The following is a 27,156-nucleotide window of genomic DNA, read 5'->3' as shown; positions in this document are numbered from 1 at the left end:
TATCCTCTTCCAAATACCTGTAAACTCCTAAATGCCATTAGCACACCGTGAACTTCAAGTATCTCAGACGGCTTTAGAAAAATCTCAGCAGACTCTTTCCCTTCTGTTATAAAATCATTACAAATTGAGAACCTTTTAATTCTTACATTGTAAGCAGTTGTAAAATATCACAGTTACAATATCAGCAGTAACAGAATAAACGATTAACAAATTATTCAAAAAGGAAGGCTGCAATATTGTTGTCTACATGGAATGATAATAGTACAAGTATTCATCTCCTAGACACTAATGTTGACTTATCAGTTATAATTTCAATATTACAAATGTGCACAAAAATGGAATATAGAAGATCTTTAAACTAATAAAAGAAATGAGACGAAAGTCAACCTTCATTTCTATTCACTTCTAGTGGAATTTCCTACAGAAATGAAGCTATTTTACATCTTTATTGAAAGTTTTGTAATAAAGAGAAATAAAAAACCTAATTACAATATTTAGTAATTGTAGTAATTTTGTGCTATTAGGAGTTGTGACCCTGTAGGGGAAACTGCATTTTGGCAAGGAAATTCTATACATAATAGAGGAAAAATCATGACTTGCCAACACACAGATTCAAAAAAACGTGTAATAATTTCTGCTGCAAGGGCTACCAGCAATGCCTGTTATGAAACTGTGTATTACACATTGCCCAGTGGGAGGCAGATAGGCAAAGCTTGTTTATTTATGTATTTGGCATAATTGAAAACAAACAGGTGTTTGTTAGGATATCATTATTCAAGGAGCACCACTGCAAAATAAGGTTTTTCAACAGGACTGGCTCAGGAGACAAAATAGAAACAGTGAACCCCAGAGCTCAGCTTGCTCACAGTGTCTCTTCAGGGAATCAATATTAGTGGAAATATCATCTGATGGAAACAGCAATCCCAGCAATAAAATTCCTGGGGTACAACTCAGTGAGACAATGGAAGCAACAGGGTAAACTTATTAAAAGCTTTCAAAGAAGAACAATTATCAGAAAATTATAACAAACACTGTCCCCTCTTCTTTAAAAGAAGCTCCCTAATAGTGAGATAAGTGAAATGTTTGGATCATTTTCTAGGAAAACAATTGTCAGTCAAAAAGGAGGAGTGCACTAAAAACATCCAAAGGGAGCATTAATTTAAACTGTAAGTACTTCATATCTCTTTGTTACTACAAGGAGTAAAAAAACCCACTGCTAGGGAAAGGTGACATATTAGAAAATATTCTTGGAGCACCTGGAAGCAAACACAGACTTAAGTGACAATTTAATTTGCAATTTAAAACACTTGATGCATTTGGTTAGTTCACTATGCATTTGTAGACTCCAGACTCCTCATTTAAAGGGGATCCCATATGAATCCCAGAAAAGCAGCAGCTCTAGCGATGCCATTGATATTGTTTGACAGAAGAGAATTACATGACTGTAGGGATGATCACTATGGAACTTTTTTTGTCCTAATTCCTGGTTTTAATTTAAAAAATAATTATTTTAGTAGTTTAGATAAGCTCCAAGAGCTGGATTGAATGAAATCTTCATAAAGAGCATATCTGATAATGCTGTTAAATCAGACCATGTATTTTCTTAGAGGACTACAATGAACACAGAGCCAGGGCTGCTGTGAGCAGCAGTTCCTGCTCCTGCATTCAGCTCCAGGTTTCTCATCACTAGATGCCAGAATGAGCACCAGTGGTAAAACCAATCCAATGTAAAACACTCTCAGAAGAGGTTTATGCTCAGAATTTCAGAGGACACATCTCCACTCCAAAGTATTGTACAGAAAGATGGCTGATGGCAGCATCCATCATGTCAGCTCGTCTCTCTGCTCCTTTTATTAGGGCAGTTTTTATGGCTAAAAATACCCCCCTTTCATACAGGCTGTCCCTTTTGTAAAAAAATATTTCATATCTAGTTGCTTCCTGACCCAATCAAATGGTGGCATGGTAACAGATATTTTGTGTATTAAATCACAGTTGTGAGCAGGACAGAAGAAGAAACACAGCATCTTCTACACGAAATGCAGAGCACACAACAGTACTGGATTCTAAAAGCTGTCACTGTTACTGTAGAGCTTTTGACCATTTCTGTACAACATTGCAACATAGAATTCTTTTTTCTTTTCTTTTTTTTTTTAACAAAATATACTTTGAGAACAAAGATGCAAATGAAAACACTGAATTATCTGTTGACATTACTTACATATGTTTATAAACACCACATTTACCTTAACAAGAGCTGTTGGGAAAGTTGACATTTTTAGGGGGCTTAATTCACATTAATGTGCTTTTGTCACAAAAACAGAACAAGAAACGAGCCATAACACTAGCTTACTTGTGGATGTGTATACTAGTGAACTGGGGGCACTGTACACGGGAGATCCCTCCTGGTTTGCCTGGCACAGCAGCACCCTGCCTACAAGAAAGAGAGAGAGAGTGGTATCTGGTTTTGGAACACTTCAACTAAACCTCAGTTTTCATCTCAAAACAGAAATCAAGTCACAACCGGCGCGGTGCGCTGAACCGGGGGCGCTTTTTGTCCTTTGACTTCAAAGCAGAAAGAGCCCAAATGAACACATTGACATTGGCAAAAGCAGAACACAGACATGCCCCCAAAACCACCAGCGCTGCCATCACCCCGCGGCACCGCCGGCCTGGCGCTCTCTCTCCCTCTCACCCTGCTTCTCCCAAAAGTGCTGCCCATGGGAGCACCCAGCCACCCTCCCCACCCTGCTGCTGCCTCCTCAGCCCCCAGCCCTGCCTGGAATCAGCTCCTGGAGACAACACAGCAGCAAAATCATGTGCAGCATCCCCAGCGCTGACATCAGGCCCCACCGAGCTGGGGGACATCGCTCCCGCTGAGTGAGCACTGACACATCTGAGCTCAGCAATGCACAAATATATTTGTGCAAATATATTACTTTACAGTAAATAAGCTGGGTTCAGGATTAAGAACAAAACCAGATAAAACTATTTTTTTTTTCCCCAAATGAATAAAGGTAAAAGCAATAACTAAAACCATTTAAACCAACACTTTTGCAATGCCATTTTGAACAAATTACACTAGTTTGAGGTTATTTTCTTGTTTTCTTTTAACTTAAATAAAACTTGACAGGTTTTTTTAAAATTGTACTTTAGCAGTCTTAGCTCAATACACATTGAACATTGATCAGAGGTTGAAATAACTGAACTTTCAAACTAGGAAAGAAACTTCTTCACTTCTGGAATGCAGTCCACCAGGAAAAGTGGGACATGAGACATCTGGTTTTGCAGATATATGTGCATATATCTGTATATACACACACAGGATTTTGTACACACATACACTGACATGCCTCAAGCTGTCAGGATTTGTGAATCACACAATTCAAACCCATCAAATCTTTATGGAATCTGTGAAACTTTAGACATTGTGCATTGGCATGCAATGGAACTGCACTGAGCTGAGTCCAATGTGTTTGGGAGGACAGGATTAAGTACAAATGGTGGGCACAATTTGCACAGTATTACAGAAGCAATTATCAACTTCCATTCACTGGGCCAGAGCTCTCTCAAAATATATTTTAAAAAAATTTCTGTCATTAACCAGTTCTTTCTTTGTTGCTTGCAGCTGTCACTTGAAGGAGAAATATTGTAAATACTGAAGAATAATAAACTAATTCTTGTAATCTATGCAATTTAAGACTGTGACTACTGGAAATCTCATTAATTACCACATTCCTAACCTTCCCAGACAATAGCACACCCTTAACTAGCAGGATTTAGAGATGCTTGCTTTTTTCCAGCCATCCACAACTAATATAAAAGACAAAGCATAAAACAAGCTCATTCTCCCCCTTACTTTAAGACAACACATCATTGACTGTATTGATATCTCAGCCTTCAGCCCTTGTGTGGAAGCTGGCAAATAAACATGCAGCTACTGAGAGCCTAATTACAAGCAGGATTTTCAGCTTAAATATAAAAAAAATAAATAAATAAGCCCTATCCACACAGTCATTTGACCCCAGGAATGTGTACGCTGGAATATGGATGAATTTAACGCCACAGATGCTTCAAAAGCTGAGCTACTGCAGAAGCCTGCAAATGAAAGTGAGCTGAAGACCCAGAGGCATTCATCCAGCTGAGAGAAACACATTAGGAAAATCAGTCATCTTCATTAGGTCTTAAGAATAATATAACTATAATGACTTCAAGTAAGCGTAGAAAACAGAGAAACAGATTTTTAGAAGTCAAAGGTTACAGTTTATTTATATTATTCACCACAAATCTTAGGTAACATTTGGCTTCCTCCATGCGCCATAGGTATTTTCCTACTTTTTGTAGCTAAGATTTTTATATCTTTTCTGATTTCATCTCATACAAATCTAATTTTCCCTACTCGTCTAATTTCTAATTAAAGTACTTCAAAACAGATGCTTTTTTCATCTCTGCTACTAGAGTGTATTTAATTTCTTGAACAGAGCCTTCTAATTATATTTTGACAATCTGCCTTTAAATTTGTACATAATATTAATACTGATAACTAAAACATTATTATTAGATTTTGTTAGGAAAAAATATGGAACAATTTAAATTTATTTTAGTAAGAAAAGATTCTTTCTTCTGCATCTGATTTTTGTATTAAAAATATTTAAATTGCAATTCATACAACGGAGGGAAGACTGAATTATTTACAGTAAGATTTTGGATAAAGCTCAGAACACAGAAACAATTTATAAATTCCCTAGTGGGGAAAAAAAAAATAAAGTATTATTTTTCTTCCAGAACACTAAATTCTGGTGTGGTGGAACAAAGAATTTGTTTGGGTTTTTTTTAATGAAGAGGATTTTAATATGAAGTTTGGAGGAGGCAGAGGGGACAGAGAGGGGACCAGCCTGGGGGGATTGTAGAGACCCAGCCTTATGCCTGGAATGTTGCCTGGCAGCATGGACAAAACCAGACTTCCCAAGATCAAAGACTATTCCCACTCATCCTTCTCTTCCTCCACTGTTTTCTCCTCCGGCCCATGATTAAGAATGTACTGTTTGATGAGGTCCTTTGCTGAAGCACCACAGTTATTTTGAGAAATAATTACTCTAAAAATATTCAGGACTGCAAAAAAAAGTGATGTGCAGTCATTAATATTTTTAGAATATTTAAAATTCAGTTCCCAGTGGTTTCAAGATCTCTGACTAAATGCATTTCCCCTCATTTTTTCATATTTCCAAAATAAGTTTTTTGTGTACAGTTATTTACATGATGCAGATAAACAAATCTACAGAAATATGAACGTACTCGTGGTGCTGCAGAGAGTACCCACTGCCACACTGTGTAAAACACAGCTAAAAAATATCACTGTATTTCTCCAAGAGCCAAGAAGTAACATCAAGTATCAACATGTGACCTCACCCACTAAATTATAAAGGATTTTTAAACCCTTTCTGTTAAAAACCGCTTTTAACTGGAACCACTGTGTAGCCAGCACTAGGGGCAGCTTTGGGAGTAAAGACCTGCAATTAGTTGAAAAGAACTTACACAATTAGCTGGAATGTCTCATGGAATTGTGTGAGGAAGCATAAATTGAAATGACATTTTCTGTAGATAAAAACATACACCATTAGCTCAAGTGATGTTGTTGGTGTAAAATTAACAATGGTGCAAGGCCTCGATTACAGGCCCGGCTCTCTCCTGTCACAGGAAGCAGATGAAAGTTCTAGAAAGCTCTCCTGTCACAGGAAGCAGATGAAAGTTCTAGAAAGCTCTCCTGTCAAAGGAAGCAGATGAAAGTTCTAGAAAGCTCTCCTGTCACAGGAAGCAGATGAAAGTTCTAGAAAGCTCTCCTGGCAATGGTTTAAAGTTTATAAACATGACAGAGAACTGAGCCCACAATGCATCCCCTCACCCTGCACACAGCACGAGTCCCTCGGCTCATGAACCCAAAGTTTCCAATTTACAGTGCCGGTATTTATTCTCTGTTACATTCATTACAAAAAAGAAGAGTACAGAAATTGCCTATTGGGGGTTTGCCCTGGGACACAACAAAGTGAGACATGGGGAAAAAAGTTGTTCTTGTCTCTCCAGGAACCCTAAATGTGCAGAGCTCCAAGGAAAGCTCAGAACTGGGGGTGGCAGGGGTGCTGGGCTCTCACCAGGGCAAGCACAGAACGCTTCCAGAGACAGGAATTAACCCACTCAATATGGGCTGCACCGGGTTTTAGTGCACAGGTGCCTAAAGTGAGTGTTTGGAACACAGGAACTGAGAAACTTCCTACACACAGGGAGATTTAGTGATGATTCCATTACTCTAATCCCTTGTACTCTCAACTTTCCAGGTAAACCTCTTTACACATATTTTTTCTATTGTGTTATCAAAAGGAGCTTCTTACTGCCTCTCACAACTAAGTACCAGTTCATCCATTCTTTAATACTATTTACAAACAAAGAAATCCAAACAAAGCCACAGAAAAAAGTGATTAAAAAACAGAGCTATTTGAGTCCCACTTTGCCTACATTATTATAAACTGTTATTTTAGAAGTGTAATCTAAATCTAAAAAACCCCCATTCTTTATTGAATTCAGTGATTGTTTTTTCATTTTCTTTTTCTCCCAGTCCAGCTGGGTGACAGCTAATTCTCCCTGAGTTCATTCTGATCATTCTGATCACTCTTTTCCTTTGTGCCTTTTACAGCAGCTATTATTCCTGAATGCTCTGGTGTTCAATGCATGAAGAAAACCATAAAGCTGCATCTCTCATGAACAAATCAGGAGATTTGCAAGTGTATGAAAGATCCATGTCCACTCATGGTTTGCTGTTCTAAAAGTGTCATTTAAGATTGGCATTTTCAGACAGAAATAGCACTATTTTTGTTCTGGTATGAAATATTGTTCTGTGGTGGATTATTTTAAGATGTCTTGCAGAAATGGATCAGAAACACGTAATAAAAGGCTCCTGTTGTGCAGTAATAGTGTATGGTGGCTTCTATTGTCCCTTCTGACTAGGGAATTTAAAGAGAGCCTCTACAGCCTCTCTCTTGAATACATAATAGTAGTTAAGTGCTCTCTTAGCCCTTCAGTATCAATAGTCAAAGTACATAGACTTAGCATGCTTTAAAATATGCTGTTAATTTAAAAAGAAGTGCTCTGTGAGGGCCTTCAGTTATCTGGGATCTCTGTAAATTGAATAATAGCCTTCAGAATTTAACACAACCACTCATGGATGGTTGTCTTGATACACTGGATTGTTTCATCCATTATTAACAAGGAATAATGTAGCATAACCCCAGACTCCTTTCTTCCAATATCTTAAAAATACAAACAAAACCTATGTTTAATCCCACCAAGGCTTATATATAGTTTCACTTAAATAAGAGGCTAGGGAGGAGAATCTAAAGCAGTTGATGTCTAAAGGTGATTTTCCTTAGCCCAAACCCATTCCTATATTGCCTTCTGACAGCAAACCTGAAATACATTCAATTATTGAACAGCCTGGGTGTGCTTGCTGCTGGTAATGAGAGTCTGTGCTCTATACATACATTTATGCAGTAAGTCCATGACTCACATATAACCTGGAATGCATTGGTTAAAATAGAGGGAGGGAAAAAAAACACACCAAAAAACCAGGCAGTGAAGGTTTGTGTCTCTAAGAAATTTCTTGGGACCTGTCCATCCAAAACTTCTATTTAAGATGTTAATTTTCCTTTTTTACACTTTTCTAAGAATAGTGGACGTTTCTTTGTTCCCTTCTTAGAGTGTCCCCCAGGCACCCAAAGAACTGTGGCATTGATTCAGGGAACAGCAATGAATGTTACAGCAAACATCACTGCTAAGCCACTCTTCCAATTATTCTTTGCAGACCATATCATCCATTTCCCAGCTTTTGGGAAACAGACCTCTCTCCCCAGTTATTCCTGTGCAGTATCCAGGATGCTGTCAAAATCGGGATTGGAAGGGGTCAATATCATGCAAGTAAAAATCAGAGAAGCAACAAAGTTTGCAGCTCTGGTATGAGATAATCCCCCCCTAATTCCCCTTCTCCCTACCTGTTCCCTCTCTGCAGGACACAGAATTCATCCCATAATAACAGGGATCTCTCCTCCTTCTCCTGCCTGCTTAAAAACCCACTGTGTGACTGACTTGCTTCTAATTTAATTTACAAGCCAGCCTTCCCATAGACTGGCTGCACTGCAGGAACAGTTAATGCAATGTTTCCATTCACAAGTAAAGCAATTCCAGCAAAATGCCCTTTCTAAAATAATTTAAAAATTATTTATCAGCCACAGGCATTCCTTGTCTGGTAACTAAACTGAAATTTCACCAACTCAGCTGGTGTTTGTACCAAAATCTGCACCATGTTTAGAGAGTTTGTCTGTGCTCTTTAGTGAGCTTTATCACTGGCTCCCATGTGTAAATCCTTATCCCCACACTTGTCATCAGAGAAGTCTAAAAACAGGACAAAAAAAGGAGTGGTACCATCAGGATTTCCTGTAAAATATGTTTACTGTAAGATGTCTCTCCACAACCTCACATAAACTCTGTGACATTCAGTGCCATTATTTTATACTGGGACATGCTTGCACTGAAGTTGTTCAGGGTCTTTCACAAATCAAGTCTTTATTCCTAATCTTTCTAGGTCCCCTAGCAGACATAGCAGCCAAGCAGGTAAATGATGGCTGTTCTTGGTTCACTTGTAACTTTGAGAAAAAACACGAGAGAAATTCTAAAGTATAAAGTTCTGAAGTAAACTCTGAGCTGGAATTATACTCTTCTTCAAAGAAGATACTTGAAAATATACAAAATGCACTCATGTTCTGCTGATAACTAAAATGGGTTGCATTCAAACATCTGCCTGTTGAATAAAGATTGCAATAGGAAAAGAATCACAGAATAAATGAAACTGGAGCCTTTCTGCCCAAACACAAACACTCCAGTTTCAACATGGGCCTGCAGGGATTACAAGTGGATGTGTTTATGCTTTATCCTCTCATATTGTGTCAAGACACTATTTTCTGTGTAAATTACCTATTTCAGTAAATCTGTAAGACAGAGATGCAAATCTAATGCAATTAGATGCAGAGATGCAAATTACTAATCCCTCAGTTCTCTTTGCTTACACCAGTGAATGCTGGTTCTGACTTATAAATAAAATTCTATTCTGAATGACAAGCTGAGAATATAAAAGACCAAAAATTGAATCATCATGCATAATCCTGGCTTTAGCTAGTCTATTTCTTTCCTAGCCCAGACAGGCTCCAGAATTTCAGGAGCATGAAAAACCATTACAAAAATGGTAATTCAATGTTTCCAAAGTTTCCAAAGCACTCACTTTTACTAGAAGCAATTCTATGCTTGGAGATTTCCAAAGAAAATCTGAGAGCACCAAACCAATAGAGCCTGTAAAGCCTGCACAGCCCCCTCTCAGCTACCTTCATAAAGAATAAATGAATGAAAACTGTATTTTGAAAGTTACTCTCAATAAGTATTATGAAATGCAATTACATATTGGGGATCCTTTCATCCAATGCCCAAAATGGGAAAAAAATGCATAAGAAGGAAGAGAAAACATTAGCAATATGTTTGGAATACAATTAACCATAATCTTAAACTGCTTTAGCATTAATTTACAGATGTAATCAAGGTTTAACACAGAGCAGAGTTGTTTTCCATTCTACTTAAGTGTATTAACTTTACATTTCATACATTAGTTTATTACTTTACATTTCAGAATAGTTTGTCTGCCTGACTGTCCATCCTAACACATGGATCTTCCTAACTTGGTTATTGTTGTAATCAGAGGAATTTATTCCTCCACATAACTGCTACTAACTTATCTGGCATTGCAAATATCCCACCCAGTTCTGAACAAACAAACGTTTTAGTGATGACCTTGTAGCTGGTCTTCAATTTTCCTCTGAGAGATCCTCAAGCCAGTGCTTTTTACATCTACCCATGGCTGGTGCTTGGATTACAGCCCCAGTTTGATTCTAAAAATGAATCTTGCAGCCTTAGCTCAGGCCCAGGCAGTGCCCACCCAGGCTCAGCCCAAGCAGTTGGTGAGACAGGAGCAGAAGCCCTAAAACAGCTGGATTTAAATCCAGCCCCAAAACCTGCACCACACCCAGTCTGGAGAGGCTGTCACCTCACTTATTTGACTAATTTTAGGTCTCTCACTAACCAGGAAGCCATAGAACACATTTTCAACTAAGCACTAGAATGATGCAAGAGAAGTCCAAGGATAATTTTTCTTTAACGATTTTCTTTGAGAGGAAGGAACGGCATTTAACTTTTCTTAGCCCTTTAAAATTTGGTCAATTACATCCACAATAAAAACATCTGAACACAAGAACTTAGAAAAAATGCAATGACAAAGAAAGGACAGTAGAGCTTCTGACCCCTCAGAAGGCTTTCTTTTGGGTTATTTAAACAATATACAAAAAAAACCCCAAGGAAACCTGCTATGTGAACTCAGGAGAAACATGGAAACATGGTTATCAGATCAAGACCTACATCTCAACAAGATTTTACCATCAAGCAAAGAGATCCAACCCCAAACACATCCTCTCCCCTATTCTGAAAGAACTCCACCTCTCAGCAAATGCAGATTATCTGCTTTTACCGATGCTGTTTGTGAAGAAATCCATCCTAATCCAGTATCAAATGGCTCCCCATACTAGACTGGGGTCAAAATTCACAAACTTTTACACTGAAGAAGCAAAAACTGCCTTCTTAACAGTTTCCTACCTTCTGGCATAAAGCTGCATCTGCTGTTGAAAATTTACAATTAAATAATCAAATCTATGAAATTTCTTCTGGAGATCACAGGATATCAAATCCCAAGTATATCCTGTGTTATATAAATCCAAGAGTGATGCCTTCAAAAGGGCAACACTGACACTATCTGGGGGCATCTCTTTAAAATGTGCAGACTGCAAAACAGTGGTGAATATAGGTAAATTAATCCTGCTCCAGATTTAAATATATAACCAATTGACTAAATTGATGTTTTAAAAAATAAGTCATTGGCATTAGCTCTGAATAAGCCTTGTTTAGTTTCCATGAGGATATACATTTTAATGAAGAACACATTCTAATGTAGCATAAGGCATAATTAATTCTGGATTATTATTAGTATTTATTTATTTTTTTAGTAAATAGCTAGTGCAGATGCTGAATTCCATTTTTCTACTGGCTTTAGTCATCTTTCATAAACCAAGATTTCCTCTATAATGACTTTTAAAAGCTCCACAGAGTTTTAGAAATGCATTAGCTGTCATCAGTGGTGTTAATCTACCTAGGAACTCATTTGTATGATGGTATTTTTAACATTATTATTTTTGAAACAACTCTTACAGCTGTGTGTTATACTTTAAAAAGTGGCATCTATACAGCACAGGTGGAATATTAAACAATAATTATTTGACTGTAGTTAGAAAACTCTTTAAACTGCTTATCTAACACTAATGCAAATATATTTATTTAGGGAAATCTGATTAGTCAATAGCAAAGTTGGAATCCAAGTGTATGTAATCAAATGGTAAAATGAGTTAATCTATGGAGTGACAAAGAGATTTTAGAAAAACACTGCTTCAGAGATACAACAGAGTGAACTTTTACCCCAGGATTAGAATGCTGTGCAAGCATATAATTCAGCTTCCCAAACTCCAAACATTGAGAAGTGTTTCTAGGGTATTTGCTGAGCTTATGCAAGACTCATTTAAATTCAAAGAGAAACACTAGAAAGATGAAATGAATCCCAGGTGCTCTTACACTCCAGAAATAGATGCTTTAAGACAGAGAATTAGTATTAGCAAGTGTACAGGAATCCTCTCTTCCCCTGGATTCCTCTTACTTAAGGGCATGGTTTTATATATATTGCTATGGCAGTTCTTTACTTCTAATTATATATAACATTCTATTCCAAACTCCTGAACAAAGTTTTAAAAACAAGTTTGTTACAAAATCTGAGCATTGGTGGATACTGCTGACAAATGCCAAAAAGCCTGGAGCATCTAAAGCTTCTCTGTCTTCTGAGGGCTTATAAAATAGTTAAAAATGCACAGACTCCTCCCCTCTCTTGCATTTTGGGTGATGGGGAAAATTTTACCAGTGATTGTGGAATAACTGCCCAAGAAACTGGGTGCTTACAATGGTCTTCACTGGGTTAAGGCTATGGATGAAGTGAATACAACTACTCAGCTATGAGAAAGACTTCAAAGTATCTCCTGAAACTCCTAGAACTTAATAAAACTCAAGAAAAATAACAGTGCCTTCAGTAAAGGGAGGATTGGACCTTCTGCTTTCCACTGAGCTGTGCTCAGTGACTTGCTCTAATGGTTCTTCACCTCTAATCTTCAGTCCTTTCTTTCTCCACTGTCAAATTTTGAAATTTCTGAAATATCAGTTGTTGCTGATGACCAGACAAGAATATTTTCTCATGTCAGTTACTGTGAATTCCACTGTTCTCTGAAGGAGTATTCCCTCGATTTCCAGGTGATTTCTGTAATATCTTTTCCCCCACCTTGCATCTGGGAACTGCTAAAAATGAGCCTCTCCAACAGGAATAACAAAACTGTTTCTGGAAGGAACAAAAAAAGTCTTAAAATGGCCTTACTGTGTCTCAAGCCACCTGCTGTACAGGACTGATCTGTTGTAGTAACACAGGTGCAACAACATCTCATATTTCAATGCAGAGAGTGCAAGAGATTGCTCAAAAATTCATTGTTCCAAAACCCAAAAGAGAAAAACAAAAGGATCTGCAATAACTGAAAGGAACAACATGGAAGCTGGCTGTCAGACTGCCTGAGGCAGAAAGAAAGGCTTGGTATTACAGATAAAATATACACTATATAAAAATAAACAGGTGAAAATGACATTATAACAAACCACAGAAAAAAAGGTACCAGAGCATACCTAGTAAAGAAACCCAGCTGCAAATCTGTGTTTTCCCAGCAATAAATGAGTGCATGGGGAGCAGAACAGACTCTAGCTTAAATAAAGGAAAACTATGGGATGCATTTAAAACTGGATGGAAATAAAAATAGATGAAAAAAGTATCCCAGTTTCCATGAAGGCCTTGTGAGACAAATCACAGAGTTCTTCTTACAAATTTCCTTATTAGGACCTGCCTAAGAATTTAATAAGTAATTTACTGGAAATGATAAGAAATGGATAATACAACTTCATTAAGGATTCCTTTCTCATAAGATGAAAACACCCTTAAATATTATGCTTTTATTTACTAGAGGGAGACTGTGTGGACAAAAGTAATCTTTTAAAAAATTTCCTGTCCACGATCATATACAGAAAAGTGCAATTCTGGGAAAAGCTGGAAAGATACATGAAAAAAATTCCCTCAGTTTTCTCTAAAATATCATTTTAGGACTTCCCAGCAGAAGGATGGGAAGGGCATGAACTGGTGGCCATCAGGGAGCCTTGCCAGGCCCTGGAAGTGCAGCAGGAGTCTCCAGAGAGCCCTTCCCAGATGTGTCCCTGGAGATCCACACCAGCACCACCACGGCTGAAGAGCCACGCTGTCATTTACTGCAGCACGAGCATTTCCCAGGCACAGAAACAGCCTCACAAGGGCTGCCCAGGAAGAAAAAACCATAGTGTTTTGTACATCTACAGTGTTTTGCAGTCCCCAAGTAATACTCTCCTGCCACAGTGTCTGCTGTGCATCCCAGAGTCTCCGTTTTTAGCTGTCACACGTTTTCTCAATAAAGGTTTTTCTTCACAGAAGTGTATGCTCCAAAAAAACCCCGAGCTGGAGCAATCATGTCACTGGACCTACTGTTTACCATTATCTTCAAGGTTTTAGGGTTGATTTACATTGTGTTCCTCCCTATTTGACTTTAATTGTCTGCTTCAAGTTGTCAGGACATAACTATATCTTAGATTTGCATTGCATTAGGGGATCTTCTCCTTTCTCTATTGATCTTGTCTTACGGAGTAATTTAACTCAATTCTAATTTGCCTGTGCACGCGGGGTGCTCTCCATCCAAGGAAGTGAGTTATGTGTATTCAAGTGGTGCATCTTATGAATCTTGTTAAGCTTTACCGCCTTCTAGCCCGCACTGATGGAATATTTAATCACAGAAATGAGTTGGCAGATTTGATGTACAATACGGGGAAGCCTCGCGGCTGCGGCGCCGCCGGCAATTGAGAAACGGGGGAATTTGCCATTCATCAGTGCCATCCTGACAGCTTTGTATAACCTTCTGTTTTTCACTTATTTATGAAGATTAAAGGTACTTTAAATCAACAGTTTCTCTGTAAATGTATCATCTTTATTTCAGAAGTGGCCAAATTTTTCATCATTTATTAAGAGTTAAAGGAACTTCTCGCACTGACTGTGAAAAAGTTGGTGCAGTTTTATCATGACAGTGCTGGAGACAATAAGCAAACTAAACAAGTAGAACTCTGACTGTCTCAAAAAATCACATCTCTAATTTTTATCATCTTCAAAAATTCAATTGCTTCTTCTCTAAGGAAGGTGGTGGAGGGAATCCAGAAGTAAAGGTAAGTCACAGTGTTCTATTCTGACATGCAAGAATGGAGGTGTTGTTTTACTGTTTCATTTCCTAACAACTTTAGCAGATCTGCACAATTATAACTAAATTGTTTAATAGAAAGTTTATGTGTTTAAATGTGAGAGATATTGTATTTTAGTCAATAGAAATAAAATGCATTTGACATGCACTGAAAAACCCAACGAAACCCAAACATAAACCAGCCTGAATGTATAAACAGAAAAAAAAAAAAAAATCTGAAATAAATTAAGTATCTTGATGGAACTTTCTGCAAAGGTGTGGTGGTGTTCATGTCATAATTCATAAAATTAAATTAATACTCTTCTAATGGTAATTAAAGATTCTCATTAAGAAGGGCAAACACCTCCCTAGTGCTGGCAATAAAAATGCACTTGGGACTTTAGGAGGTTATACAAAAAAATCAATAACCTGCCATTTTATAATTAAAAGACAAAATAAATGTTAGGGAAAAGTCCAGTAAATTAGGAAAATTACCTTCAGGAGAGATTGAAAATATTGATTTTAATTTACAAACTATGTGAACTCTTCATGCCCTACTTCATGAGACAATTATAAGTCAGATTGTTAATTCTGCATACGTATTAGAAAATTGATTACTATGCTACGGGAATATTATTATATTTGTCATTAACACAAAGTCATTTATATAAAATGACTAATAACTCTGACTTTCTAATTTATGCAGGTTCAGGGTTGGTTCACTAACTACTCAAACGAGATCAATGTTAAATTCCTGTTTTCAACATAGACATACATCATCAAGGAAATAAATCCTGCCTGCACCAAGTACTGCAATTCCATGAATGCCAAGTTAGTATTTTTATTACACTGTGCCACTTTTCCCCTAATTGGAAGAATTTTATCTATCTCAGTAGAAGCTGTTTTTTAACCAGAAATATATGTTTGTAATAGTGTCCTCTTCAACAGTTTTCATCTTTGGAAGTCCCTCAAATTAACAAAAGTTTTTCAGCTTTGTCAACTGGAGACTCAAATATCTCCATGAGTGGAGATTCCCCAGTTTCTGCAGAAAAACTCTTCCCATGCTTAGCTACCACCCATGAAAAATGCTCTCCTGATGGCTGCTTGTGGGCAGCATTCAAATTCTTCTGGAATCAACTGGACTACAAATAAGTTTATTTTTAATTCTGTTCCTAAAGCATATTTAGCAACTACTGCTAGCTGTGACTGACTTCCAGCAGACAAAAACTCCAGTCTGCACCCAGAATCAGAATCTGGTCTCAGTCAGGTGAAAATACAGATTTAAAATACAAAAACATCAAACTCAAAATCTAACTATAAAATGTAAAAAAAAAAAAATGCTCAGGAAAAATTTATGTTTACATTTACTCTATACCTATGTATGTCTACATACATGTATGTACTATATATATATATATTTATTTATAAATAAGATCTTTGGCTGTTGTTCCTTACTAAAGAATCCCTGGAAGAAAGTGACTGCACTAAAATACAAAATAAAATAAAATCTCATGTAGGATATTGCAGTACATTTCATGTTATACTATCTATTTTCCAATAAAAAGGCATTCATATATCTTCTATATAAAGTTTATTACACCCAGGTAAGGTAAAATCTTGAATCACAAATGTATAAATGACTTATAAATAATGTGACTCACACAAAGAAAGTGAACCTCACACCAAACATGGATTCTGTACTTTTACATGTTTTAAAGAATACTAAAATGAAACATGGCCAGTGGGACAAACATAAAGCAATCCTTACCTGCATAGAACTCTGGACTATAAACTGCACCAACAACTGGATTTAATTTCCAGCCTGCAGCAAACAAAAACATAACAGTTAATATTGCAATTAGTGCTAATAATAACAATTATTATTATTACTACTATAAATACTATGATATAGAAAATACAGACAAAATTACTCCAAGAAAGGTCATTGTAATTCAAGTTTCATAGGCATCTTTGATTACTGATGGTTAATATCAGAGTCTGAGGTATGGAAATAAGTCATGACAGAAGGCATTCTCCAGCCATGTGGCACTGGAGTAAAGAGCCAGGTGAATTACCCTGGCTGAAATGCACATGGATTTACCCCCTAAAGCACTGGAATGAATCCAGCACTAGCTCAGGTATCCACAGCCCCTAGAACAGAGCAGATGAGTTGTCAGCCACTGTTTTGGCTCTCTGGTTATGAGCCAGAGGAGCCAGGACAGCTCATCCTCTGGACACAAACATTTCTGATAGCCTTTGCTAGTGAGGGTTATGGGGCAACCACATAACTGGAGCATTTTGATTTTACCCTGGCAGAATGAAAGCACAGCCACAGCATGGAAATGCCTGTTGTGACAGGAAGGACAGGCTCTGTGGGTCCAGTCCAATCCAGGTCTCAAAGGGTACAAATCAGCCACTGCCTTGCTCTTAAATAATCACTGTCCTCCCAACACTGGCACAGAACCACAGCACTCACAGGTCTTCTGTGCCTGTGCTCTGGCCAAACCCCAAATTACTGCTGACACTTCACACCTGGTGCAGCACTCCCAGGCAAGCCTGGAGCCCCCAGGCTGGCTGCAGACACTGGGGGTGTGCAGAGCTTGGGGGGTGTTGAAGAAAGCCAGGCTGGAGGGATGGGAGGGGAAGGGGCAAGAGAAGAGCAAAAGAGCTGCAAACTCATTTGTGTTCTCAGCTGCAGTGCAGTGCCAGTTCCTGTGGTTTGCTCTGCCACAGGTAGATCCACTTCAGGTAACTGCAAACTCCCCCCACTCACACTCTCTTTTTCCTTAAGTGGACAATTATTTTGAACTACTGGAACTGAAAAATTAGGGGTTTTCCTAAAGCACAATCAAATCAGAGGAGTGGGAAGCACTTTTAGTAAATGGGAATAAAGAAAAAAAAAACCCTGAGCAAAAGCATGTTGTAAACTCCAGAGCTTTGGGACTTAAAATAGAACTTATAACTGCTTCTGAAATCAAAATACAATCCAGACACTGGCAACAAGGCTTTTCAAATCACAAAAGCCAAGATTAGAAGAATTTAAATGTACACTAGGTTTATTTCTGCCTTGGCCCTATCACGTAATGCAAAAGCAGAGTGGGAAATCATAAAACATCAAGGCATTATGAGACTGAAAAAGTGCAATGAAAAATCTCAATAACAAACAAAGTATTCCCACCCTTTCAAGCCACCCCTATCTCATGCACAATAACTAATTCTTAGTAATTAACTGCTCAGTAAGAGAGGGGAGGGGTGGTTTTGAAAGGCAACTCATGATCAAGTTCAGAGTAAGCAGCTCTGCATGACACCTTTTCTGTAGATGTGATTGCAGCTGCTCTGTGTACTGGGAAGACAGTTATGGAAGCTGGAAAATGCCCAGCCAAGAAGGGCTAAAAAGTTTTTCCTCCTGAAAATATCACCTGAGTTTTACCTGATCCTTCAATTTTAAATTCCACAGGATTATATTTAGGAACATCAGAGTGCAGCATATCTCTTAGCCAAATTTTGTGTGACAGAAAATCATTCAAATTTTGAGCCTTTGGGTAAAAATCTAACTTTATATATGTTAGGGAATACCCAATATTTCAAATTCAGTACTTCCTCAGAAGACCACTGATCAACACCACCCAAAATGAAAGATTGGACAGAATTTTAGATCTGTCAGCTTTTGCTGTCAAAGCAGCTGACAGACATCTCTCAGCTTCTAAGTTACACTAACAGTGCCACAATTTGTCTGAGGGAAAGAAAAAAAAATAATCTTGGAAGACACAGATTGTTCTTCACAGCTGAAAGGCAGTCTCATATTTCAGCTCCTTACCACTCTCCCAGTGACGGCTGTCTCATCTAACTTTTTGAAGCCTATGGAGGAAATACTTCATTGTGAAAATAACAGTAATTAAACTTAACTTTATCTTGTCAGCCAACAATGTGCTGGCCCATAGCTGTGTGGGTTAATCAAGTGTGATGGGAGTTGATGTATCCGAGCGAGCAGCTGCCACGTAACCCTTCTGCAGCAGCTGGAGGAGGCAAATTCTCGGCTGTGGGTGTAATTCTGTGCATTTTTCTTACTGTCACAATATTAATCTCCTTCTTGAGTTGAAACTGTAAAAGCTTGAAACTTAAAAACCAGCCAAGGAAGGAAAAAGCCCTCTGCCTGACCCAGCCCCTGGTTACCCAGAGCAGCACATGGCCAGTGTACAAAAGGAAGGAAATGAGCCTGGGGTAACAAGCTGTGCTACAAAACGGGGCACAGCAACACAGAGAGGATTATTTTTGCAGAAAGGCCACCATGGCCAGAGAAAGGCTTGGGTAGGAAAGAACTCTGTGACTGCATTTCCCTCCCTCCTGTTTGCTACCCAGGGAGGGGGACAGGGGGTGGGAGAGGATTTAACTGTGCTAATAGGCACTAGATTGATTTTGAATCTAAATTTAGGGCAACAGAAGGCTCGAGTCCAAAGCACCACTAGTGTAAACTTTAAAATATATTTATCCTTTTACAGATCTCTGTTTCATGTTCCTCCTTTATTGCTGCAGTTCTCTGAATGGACTAGCCCATAATTCTCTGTACCCTACAACCCTTGGATGAGCATCTGGAATTACAATATGGGCATCAGAAGAAAATACAGCTGTGAACAGGATGGGCTGGAACATCTCAAAATGTCTCAGGTATTTTTGACAACATGTAGTGCTCCTGACACTGAATTTCTTTGCAAAGAGAAAGCAGTTGTACCTCCTAAGCACGAGGTGAGCCATCAAAATCATCCTGACTGATAACAAACCCATAAAAAAACCTCTCCCAGCAACTGCTCATTTGGGGAGTCAGAAGTCACTGGAAAGCATACTTATTTCAAAGACCATTTAGGACACAAAAGTGCACCACTTATTTGAACAAAGCTGTATATATTAAAAAAAAAAAAAAAATCAAGTTTCTGTGCCTTGAAATCTACTGACTTCTGCAAGCCTATTAACAACATAAGCCCTGTTATCAACCAACCAGCTGTATTCAGGAATGAAACACAAAACAGAGCCTATCTTGTTTTTAAATTAAAATAAATATCAGTTCCTGACGTTTTGATAGATTACAACATGTGCCCCAACTACCTTTTGAATACCTGCCAACAACATGCCAGTCACAACACACTCTTTGAAAGATAAAGAGAGGCATTAAAGCGTAAGTGGTTCTGAAGCAAACAAAAAGGCATGTGCAAACAAAATGTTTCTGGCTACCTGCATCAGAAGAGTCTTGCAAATTTTAACGTGCTGGTGGAAAAACCTGACCTTATGGTTTATTTAAAAGATGAGACCTTTACTTTAGACAACAATAATCTTCAATAAATAATCAGCTCTAGCAGTGGTTAATTCCTGACAAAATGATAAAGAACTAGACTCGTACCATGCCAGGATGACTGATGGTATAAGCACTGATGAAACTAAATGAAGCTCCTTACACGTCTGCACTTCATTCCTTGTTGCTGGTGATGGTTATGCAAGAGGGACGTGACAGTCCTTGTGTGTTTACTTTAGGGGACTTCAGATATTAAAAAAAAAAAGGTAAAAAATATGAAAATAATCAAAAGTTTAAAAATCAAAATAATATGAACTGTAATCAGAGGTTTGCTTGGTGGGTACCTGGATTATTCTGCAGCACCTTGGATGTCTAGGTTCACAATAAATAAATAAATGCTAATTATTATTTAATTATGCACTGAATAGTGCATTTCATACTTTTGGTGAGGTCTAGATCAGAATGGAACAGGATGGGAAATGACAAAACACTTCAAGTGGGAAACACTTAACAATAGATTTTGCTCATCCTGGTCTTGGATATTAATAAGTGAGAGAATGTATGGCCCAAGTAATCCTCCAGTGCAGGGCAAACATATGAACCTCCTCTAAAACCACATGGCCAGAAATCTCCCATCTCTCATTGCCAGCATTCCCCTCCTTCAGCACTGGCTGTGCTGATAGGTAACATGTTATTTGCTCATGAGCAGTTTTGTAGCCTTAGGATAACATGAATACAAAATTCACATCGTCATTTATAGAAAAACTACTTTTGTCATTACAATATAGCAGGCAGAGCTCATAGTCTCACATGCACATGGTTAATTTAGCTCTGTATTGCAACAAAATCTCTTTATGTGATCCAGTGAAGCCTCGTGTCTCTCTCTAGATTCACTGGGATGTTAAAAACCAGGAAAAACCAAGGAGATTTTCCCATCTGTGTAATTTTCCAAGCTTCACATTTACATACAAAACAAGGAAGAAAACAGTTTCTAAGAAATCATGAGGAATTTCAGCCCCTTTTTCTCTAGATCATTTTAACTAGCTCAATTATCATGTCACATGAAAACCATCCCTGTGTTTTATTTTTACTGTGTCACGAGAAAATTAGGAGCCTTTCATTAAAAAATAAAGCCACTGTGTGCCCTGGATTTTAGTAAAATCTCTCTAATGAGACCTCAAATACAAAAAATATGATCCATTATATTTCAAAATGGAAAATAGTCTAATCCCAGGAAAAACTGAATTAAATTGAAAAGCAAATACCAACAACTACACGGTCTAGCAAAACTGAAAGCATAATTGCCATTAACTTCAGTTCATATGCTATTCTTTGTCATGGCTTTGTTAGGAACTTGTTTGAATTTGAAATTTCTGAAGCAGTAAAGGCACACTCAAGCATGTGATCAAACACACCCAAAGAAAAACATTTTTAAAATGTATTGTTTCCAAACCCCTCAAATAGCTATAGATTCTTTTTCTATCATTAATGTACAACATTACACCTACTTAGGTCAGTATTAGAGTGAATTTTTATTTTTGGATAGCTTGGAATTCTGATTTCTCCATGGGAAAAGAAAAAAGCTGGAAGCAGCACCCAATACCAGTCTGCCCTTATTCTAACAACTGTGGAAGGAAGACATGGAGCATGGTCTTTGACCAGATGTGTGTCCTGGTGCTAAGAGGTTCTACAGGAAAGACATTCTTGCTGGTCTCCCTCCCTCCATCCCCCAAACCCAGCAGAATCCTCCCATCAGTTCACTCATCACTGCACAAACAGAGAGCATCGCTCTCCCGTCAGGTCCGTGGTCCTACACAAAACCCACAGGGCTCAGACCTACACAAAACCCCGGGACTCCAAAGGGTCTGTGCTCTGCCCACTGGCTGTGGGTCAGAGTGGGGAGCCAGTGTGAGTGCAGAGGGGAATTCGTGCCCAAGCCCATCACGTCCTGCGAGTCTGAGCCCCGGGAAGGCGGGAGGAGCAGAGTGGGACAGCCCGGAGCAGAACTGGGGTCAGGCATGCGGGGACAGCCACCCACAGCAGGGGATCATGCACTTACCATTCGTGTAAGGGTTGACGGTCTTTTTATTTGTCATTACACGTGCTGTGGCATTATTTACCTAAGCACATAGAACAGGGGATTAGAAAGGGTTACGGGGAGGGCCCGTGTCACTATTAAACGCATGCATTATTACTGCTATTAGTCATGTGAAAATAAAATGCAATTTAATTTATAGAAGGCAACAGGTGCATAACAAAATCATACTATTTATAATTACATTTACTTTCATAACCATTTTAACTTACAAATCATTTCAATAAAGCAACGTCATATCATTTAAACTTTAATAAAAAGACATTAAAAGCAAATTAAAAGGTACTGCATAATTTAAGACTTAAGAGCATGCTTGTATTCCATGATAACACTGATACAATAAATACTCAAAACAGAAAAAAAAAAAAAAAAGATTATATGAAGGAACATGCAGTGGAGTAGAAAGGAAAGAGACAAGGTACAAGGAAACAAAGAAAATGTCAAAAAAGGGACAAACGAATTTTAGCAGTGTGCAACATAACCCTTTAGAAGAGAAGTACCATTGGAAAAGCAACATCTAGCATTCAACACTTGGAACAAGAGCCTTTTTCATTGCAAGAATTAACAAAATCATTCAAGCTTTAAAATCACAGCTAACAAAAGGATAAAAAGAGGGTGCATTATTTAACACAATATGGAGTTAACAATCTGAGTAAGATGTGCACGAAGTCATATCCTCAATCCAATCAGTGCCTCCCAGGCTTGCTTAAAACGTACACTCAATTACAGGCGTACCAATATATAGAAAAAAATGTAGCATCAAGAAAACTTAATACAACAAGTCAAAAAAATCCACGTGGTATATCAGCGCTAAATACGTGAAACGGCAGATGGACTTCTCCACTTACCATTCAGCACCATCGCCAGCATGGGTATGTATACAGTTACCATGGTTACTGAGAGTTTGGTGAGGGCCCTAAGCGCTACCGTCGAGGGGGGAAAATGAAAAGGCAAAATATGCAACATCTTACTCAAAAGACGACAGCATTTTCAATTGGTAATTCTTTTTCTTTTTTTAATTTTTTTTAATTGTTTTGTTTTGTTTTGAATTCTAACAAATACGACTGAGGCAGTGTTGAAGGGGATCCAGTGGCATGGCAAACATGGGTGGTGGTTTTTGGAGAGGGGGATGGCTCAGGCCAACCAGTCAAAAGAGCATTGTGGCTTCCTTAAAATTAAATGTGAAACTTGCTCGGTCTCTAGTCTGGCTTTGTTTCTTGTGCATCTTTTGGATGCTTCTTCCCCAATCAGAATTTTTTTGAAAGCCACTGTGGATCCCACATCAACCCTGCAGCAAAAAAAAACCAAAAAAAACCAAAAAAAAACAAAAAAAAGGAAAAAAATAAAGAAAACAAAAAAAAGAAAATAAAAAACAACAACCTTTTGTTTGTTTTTGTTTTGTCTGTCACACTTTTTTTTTTGTTGTTGTTCTCAATTTTTCTAATTTTTTTTTTTTGTTGGCTGGTTTTTGGAATCTACTGCACCCATTGATTTACAAAACATCCAAAATAATAACTTCAAAATATTAAAGCTTTCTTTTTTTTTCAAATAGGTCATCCACCTTTCAGCAATAATGATAATAATAATAATAATTACAAAAGAAATAATAATAAAAAACCCAAGTAAGGCCAGATTCTCTCTCTTTATATATAAATATATATATATAAACAATGGGAAGGGGAAAGGGGAGCACACAGAAGACACCAATGATGCATCTGAAACAACAAATGAGAGTGAAGCAGACATTTATAAAAAAGATGAAAAGGAAAATATTTTGAACATGCACCTCGATTTTACGGCCCTCTACCACGGTGCCGTGTAATTTCTCCCTCGCCCTGTCCGCATCAGCACTATTTTCGAAAGTTACGAAACCAAATCCCTGCATGCAGGAGGGAGAAGGGGGGAAAACAACATGCACATTATTATTTCAGTCAATGACCACTTCTTTGCTTATGTTCTCTCTCTTTAATTTAATATTTTCTTGTCCTCGCTTCATTTCTGTAACATGCAAATTAGAAAAATTATAATTGTATTGAGATGTGCAATAAATAAGCAACAAATGTGAACAAATTTTTTTTCCTGTCATCAGTTAGAAAATACCCTCTGAGAAAGTCAAAGAATGATACCAAAAATACCTTTCTACATGTCACTACAGAGGAAAATAAATCTAACAATAAGAAAATGAAATTAAAATAAATTACAGTGTTTTCACATAGAAAAAAATGAACTAATGAGAAAAGAAAATGAACCACATTTTAAAGACATGCAGATATCTCAACAAAATAAAAAACATGTGCACAAAATTCAACACTGAATGTCAATATACTCTAAACATTGCCTACTTAGTCATGCTGTTGTGATCATAAGAAACACTGTTCCCATGCAACACTAGGGTAACTTAAACTTTTGTCAAACTATACAGCCTTTACTTATTTTTTTATAAAAGGAAAAAAGAAAAAAAAAAAGAAAACCACCAACAAAACAAAAGTACTTTCAGAACAAAGTATAAACTTTCTTGTATTAACAGATCAAAGAAAATCACATGATGTGAATAGAAAAAGAAATTCTGATAAAAGAAGAAAAATGCAAACGTTTTGAATAAGTTTAACTGCTTCATTTACTTGTTCTGCATATTATTTTCTACATATAGAACATGCAACTGGTAAAACTCCAGAACCCCACGTTAGTGGGACAAATCTGAAACTCTGCTTATGATAAATGCCCTCCTTTATAATACTAGGCTAAAACAAACATTGCAAATCCTACTAAAACGCCTTTTACACCCTAAGTCAAATTAAACACTGTTTAAAATGGCAAATATTTTGGAAAAATCTGACAGTGAAGAACATTTTAGTAACATACACCAACCCTTTGAAGTAATTCTTGCATTAGCACTACAATGCCTTTGCATGCCTCCCAAAGTTATCCAAAGAAACCTCCTCTACATCCCGAGCTTTCACACGTGGTGCTCTGCACACAGGCAGTGCTCACAGAGGTTAAGTGCTACTAAAACTGGGGGGTTTTTATTCCTGTTTTAGCCTGGACTCTGTTCTGCTCCTGAGCAATCAGCCACTCACCACAGCTCCTCATCTCCCTCTGCTGAGTTTTGTCAATGTTCACCCATTTCCTCTCTGCAGGGCTGCCTATTACACAAAGTTACTGGTTTCAAAAAAAAAAAGGGGGGGAAATAATAATAATAATAAAAAAATAGGGAAGACATTTCTACATTCATTTACACAAAGGGGAGACCAAATATCAAACTAAGGCAAAACTGATGCCAAGGAGTGAGAAAAAGAATGGGTATGGACAACAGAACTAATTAATCAACCATCAACTGAAAAAGTGAAGTAACTCTCAGGATAATTCCCTGGGTTATCTGGGTTATTTCACCCACTCAAAGAACTCAGTTATTTATTCCCATTTATGATGCAAGAAGTGACATTTATGTACAGCAGTGGTCTCTGTTTCGTGCTCTCCAAAGCAGTTTAAGCACAGCTATTCTTTTTTCCCCGTGTAAATCCAGCCTGAAGCCTGAGCGCCGAAGGGCTCTGTCAGCAGCTGCAGCTCCAGCTGAAGCCATGCTCACAACACCCGATTCCACACATTTTCTCCACACCACTCTCCACAATTTTACCACAAGGCCATGACCTCACTTGCCACAAGACACTGAGGATGTAACTCTCTTTTTCCCAAAGCACCAGGAATGGTGAGAGAAAGTAAATCCCCCTCCTCTGCATTAATATCCATGGTTTAGATCCCTGTACAGGCTTTTCTATTACCTAAACCCATCCTCAACTTTAAACTTCTATTTCTTCTACAACTGTTTCTTCCCATCTTGTTAAAGCTCTATTAAAAAAAACCTCCTAATTCAGGATGCCAAAAAGAAAATTTCACAGCAGAAAACATCACTGGATCCATGGATCTAAGCAGATTAGAACCATTCAGAGTATTTCATTCAGTAGCAGAAATTCCCCCAATTCTATTTCTTCCTATTCTCTTGTCTGACCTATTGTCCCTTCTTGGAATTGCAAATATTTGGTGGGAGTTTAGCCAGAATTTTCTGTCACTCTCCTTAGCTCACAGTGCTACCAGTTAATTTTTGTTCAAACAGCTAAAGAGAAAGATAAAAACCCAATTATATTAAAAATTGAGAAAAACATACAAAGTGGAGCCACAAGCCAAGATAAGACAGGAACTTCAAAGATTCTGAAAATAATAATCATTGTAATTTTTTAATTTCTTATGTTATACTTATCTCATAATCAACACTACTTAACTTAAGCTCTTACTATTTATGCAAATCTTTAACTTTACCTGGCTGACAGAGAAACTCAAGAACAAAACACAGATTCACCCATCACACATTCAAATACCTACACAAACACGTTAACATCAATTCAATATGCAGCTGAGTTAACAGCTGCATTCTATTAACTGGTAATGCAAATATATGCATTCAATTTTTAAAATCTGTCAAGTGATTTAATAATAGCAAAGTTAGTATGTGAGAAGCTTCTGACTTAATTTGGGAGGCACTTTGGAGTTCTCCTTATTTGAAGAAATAGGAGTTAATGTAATATACACTAGATACACATTAATACAGACACACATAAACAGATTTCTGAATGTATATATAGAGCTGTCTAGAGTGATGATTTATAACTAATAGAAAATGGTCAAAAATTCAAAATTCATCGCTGTATATTTTAGCCAAGCTTTCTTCATTATTATTATACATTCAAACAAGCAGAAATTTGTAGTGTGAAACTTTCATTGTTTTAGGGTTTTCTTTTATGGAAGGGCTCCATTTTGCAACACGATTTTATACTTTACAGTGGTGTTCTAATGTTATGTTTTTTGAATATGCAATTCCATTTTTTTTAACTATTATGGCATGAGAATGAGATTACTTCTGTTTGGGTTTTTTCTTTTGCAACAATTGTTTAAAACATTAACTATTAGAATAAAAAGAAAGGAAAAGAAACACAAAGAAAAACATATTCTAGCAATTCTTATGCCAAACTGCAGCTAGAAACAAATTTGAATTCTGATCCTGCAAACTTTGTTACCTGTACTCAGTCTGAAACCACTTAGTAGTCCTTTCAGTTTCAGTGGGATTTTATGAAAACATAGATAAGCACTGCCAGGAATGGGACTTTAATCTGGTGCATCTTAATTCCTACAGAATGGACACGAAATGATCAGATTAAAAAAAAAAAAAAAAAAAAAAAAAAAAAAAAAAAAAAAAAGTATTA

At 37.5% G+C, this 27,156-nt stretch overlaps 1 protein-coding gene across 13 annotated transcripts in view; it reads right to left on the bottom strand.

Annotated features, from left to right (window-relative positions):
• RBFOX1 (RNA binding fox-1 homolog 1) overlaps positions 1–27,156 on the bottom strand; it is a 1,108,850-nt gene that overhangs the window by 60,781 nt on the left and 1,020,913 nt on the right. For 12 of the 13 annotated variants that reach the window (XM_033517815.1, XM_033517813.1, XM_033517814.1 and 9 more), the window contains 4 exons: positions 23,688–23,780; positions 21,866–21,926; positions 16,291–16,344; positions 2,351–2,431 (listed from right to left, as the gene is read on the bottom strand). In XM_033517815.1, coding sequence (XP_033373706.1) covers positions 2,351–2,431; positions 16,291–16,344; positions 21,866–21,926; positions 23,688–23,780 — 289 coding nt within the window. The remainder of the gene's footprint in view (positions 1–2,350; positions 2,432–16,290; positions 16,345–21,865; positions 21,927–23,687; positions 23,781–27,156) is intronic. The other variant, XM_015642730.2, reaches the window with a different exon arrangement.

This window comes from Parus major, chromosome 14, assembly GCF_001522545.3.
Source record: "Parus major isolate Abel chromosome 14, Parus_major1.1, whole genome shotgun sequence".
NCBI lineage: Eukaryota > Metazoa > Chordata > Aves > Passeriformes > Paridae > Parus > Parus major.
The sequence above is the reverse complement of the archived record's forward strand: the minus strand, read 5'-3'. Positions and strand labels throughout refer to the sequence as shown.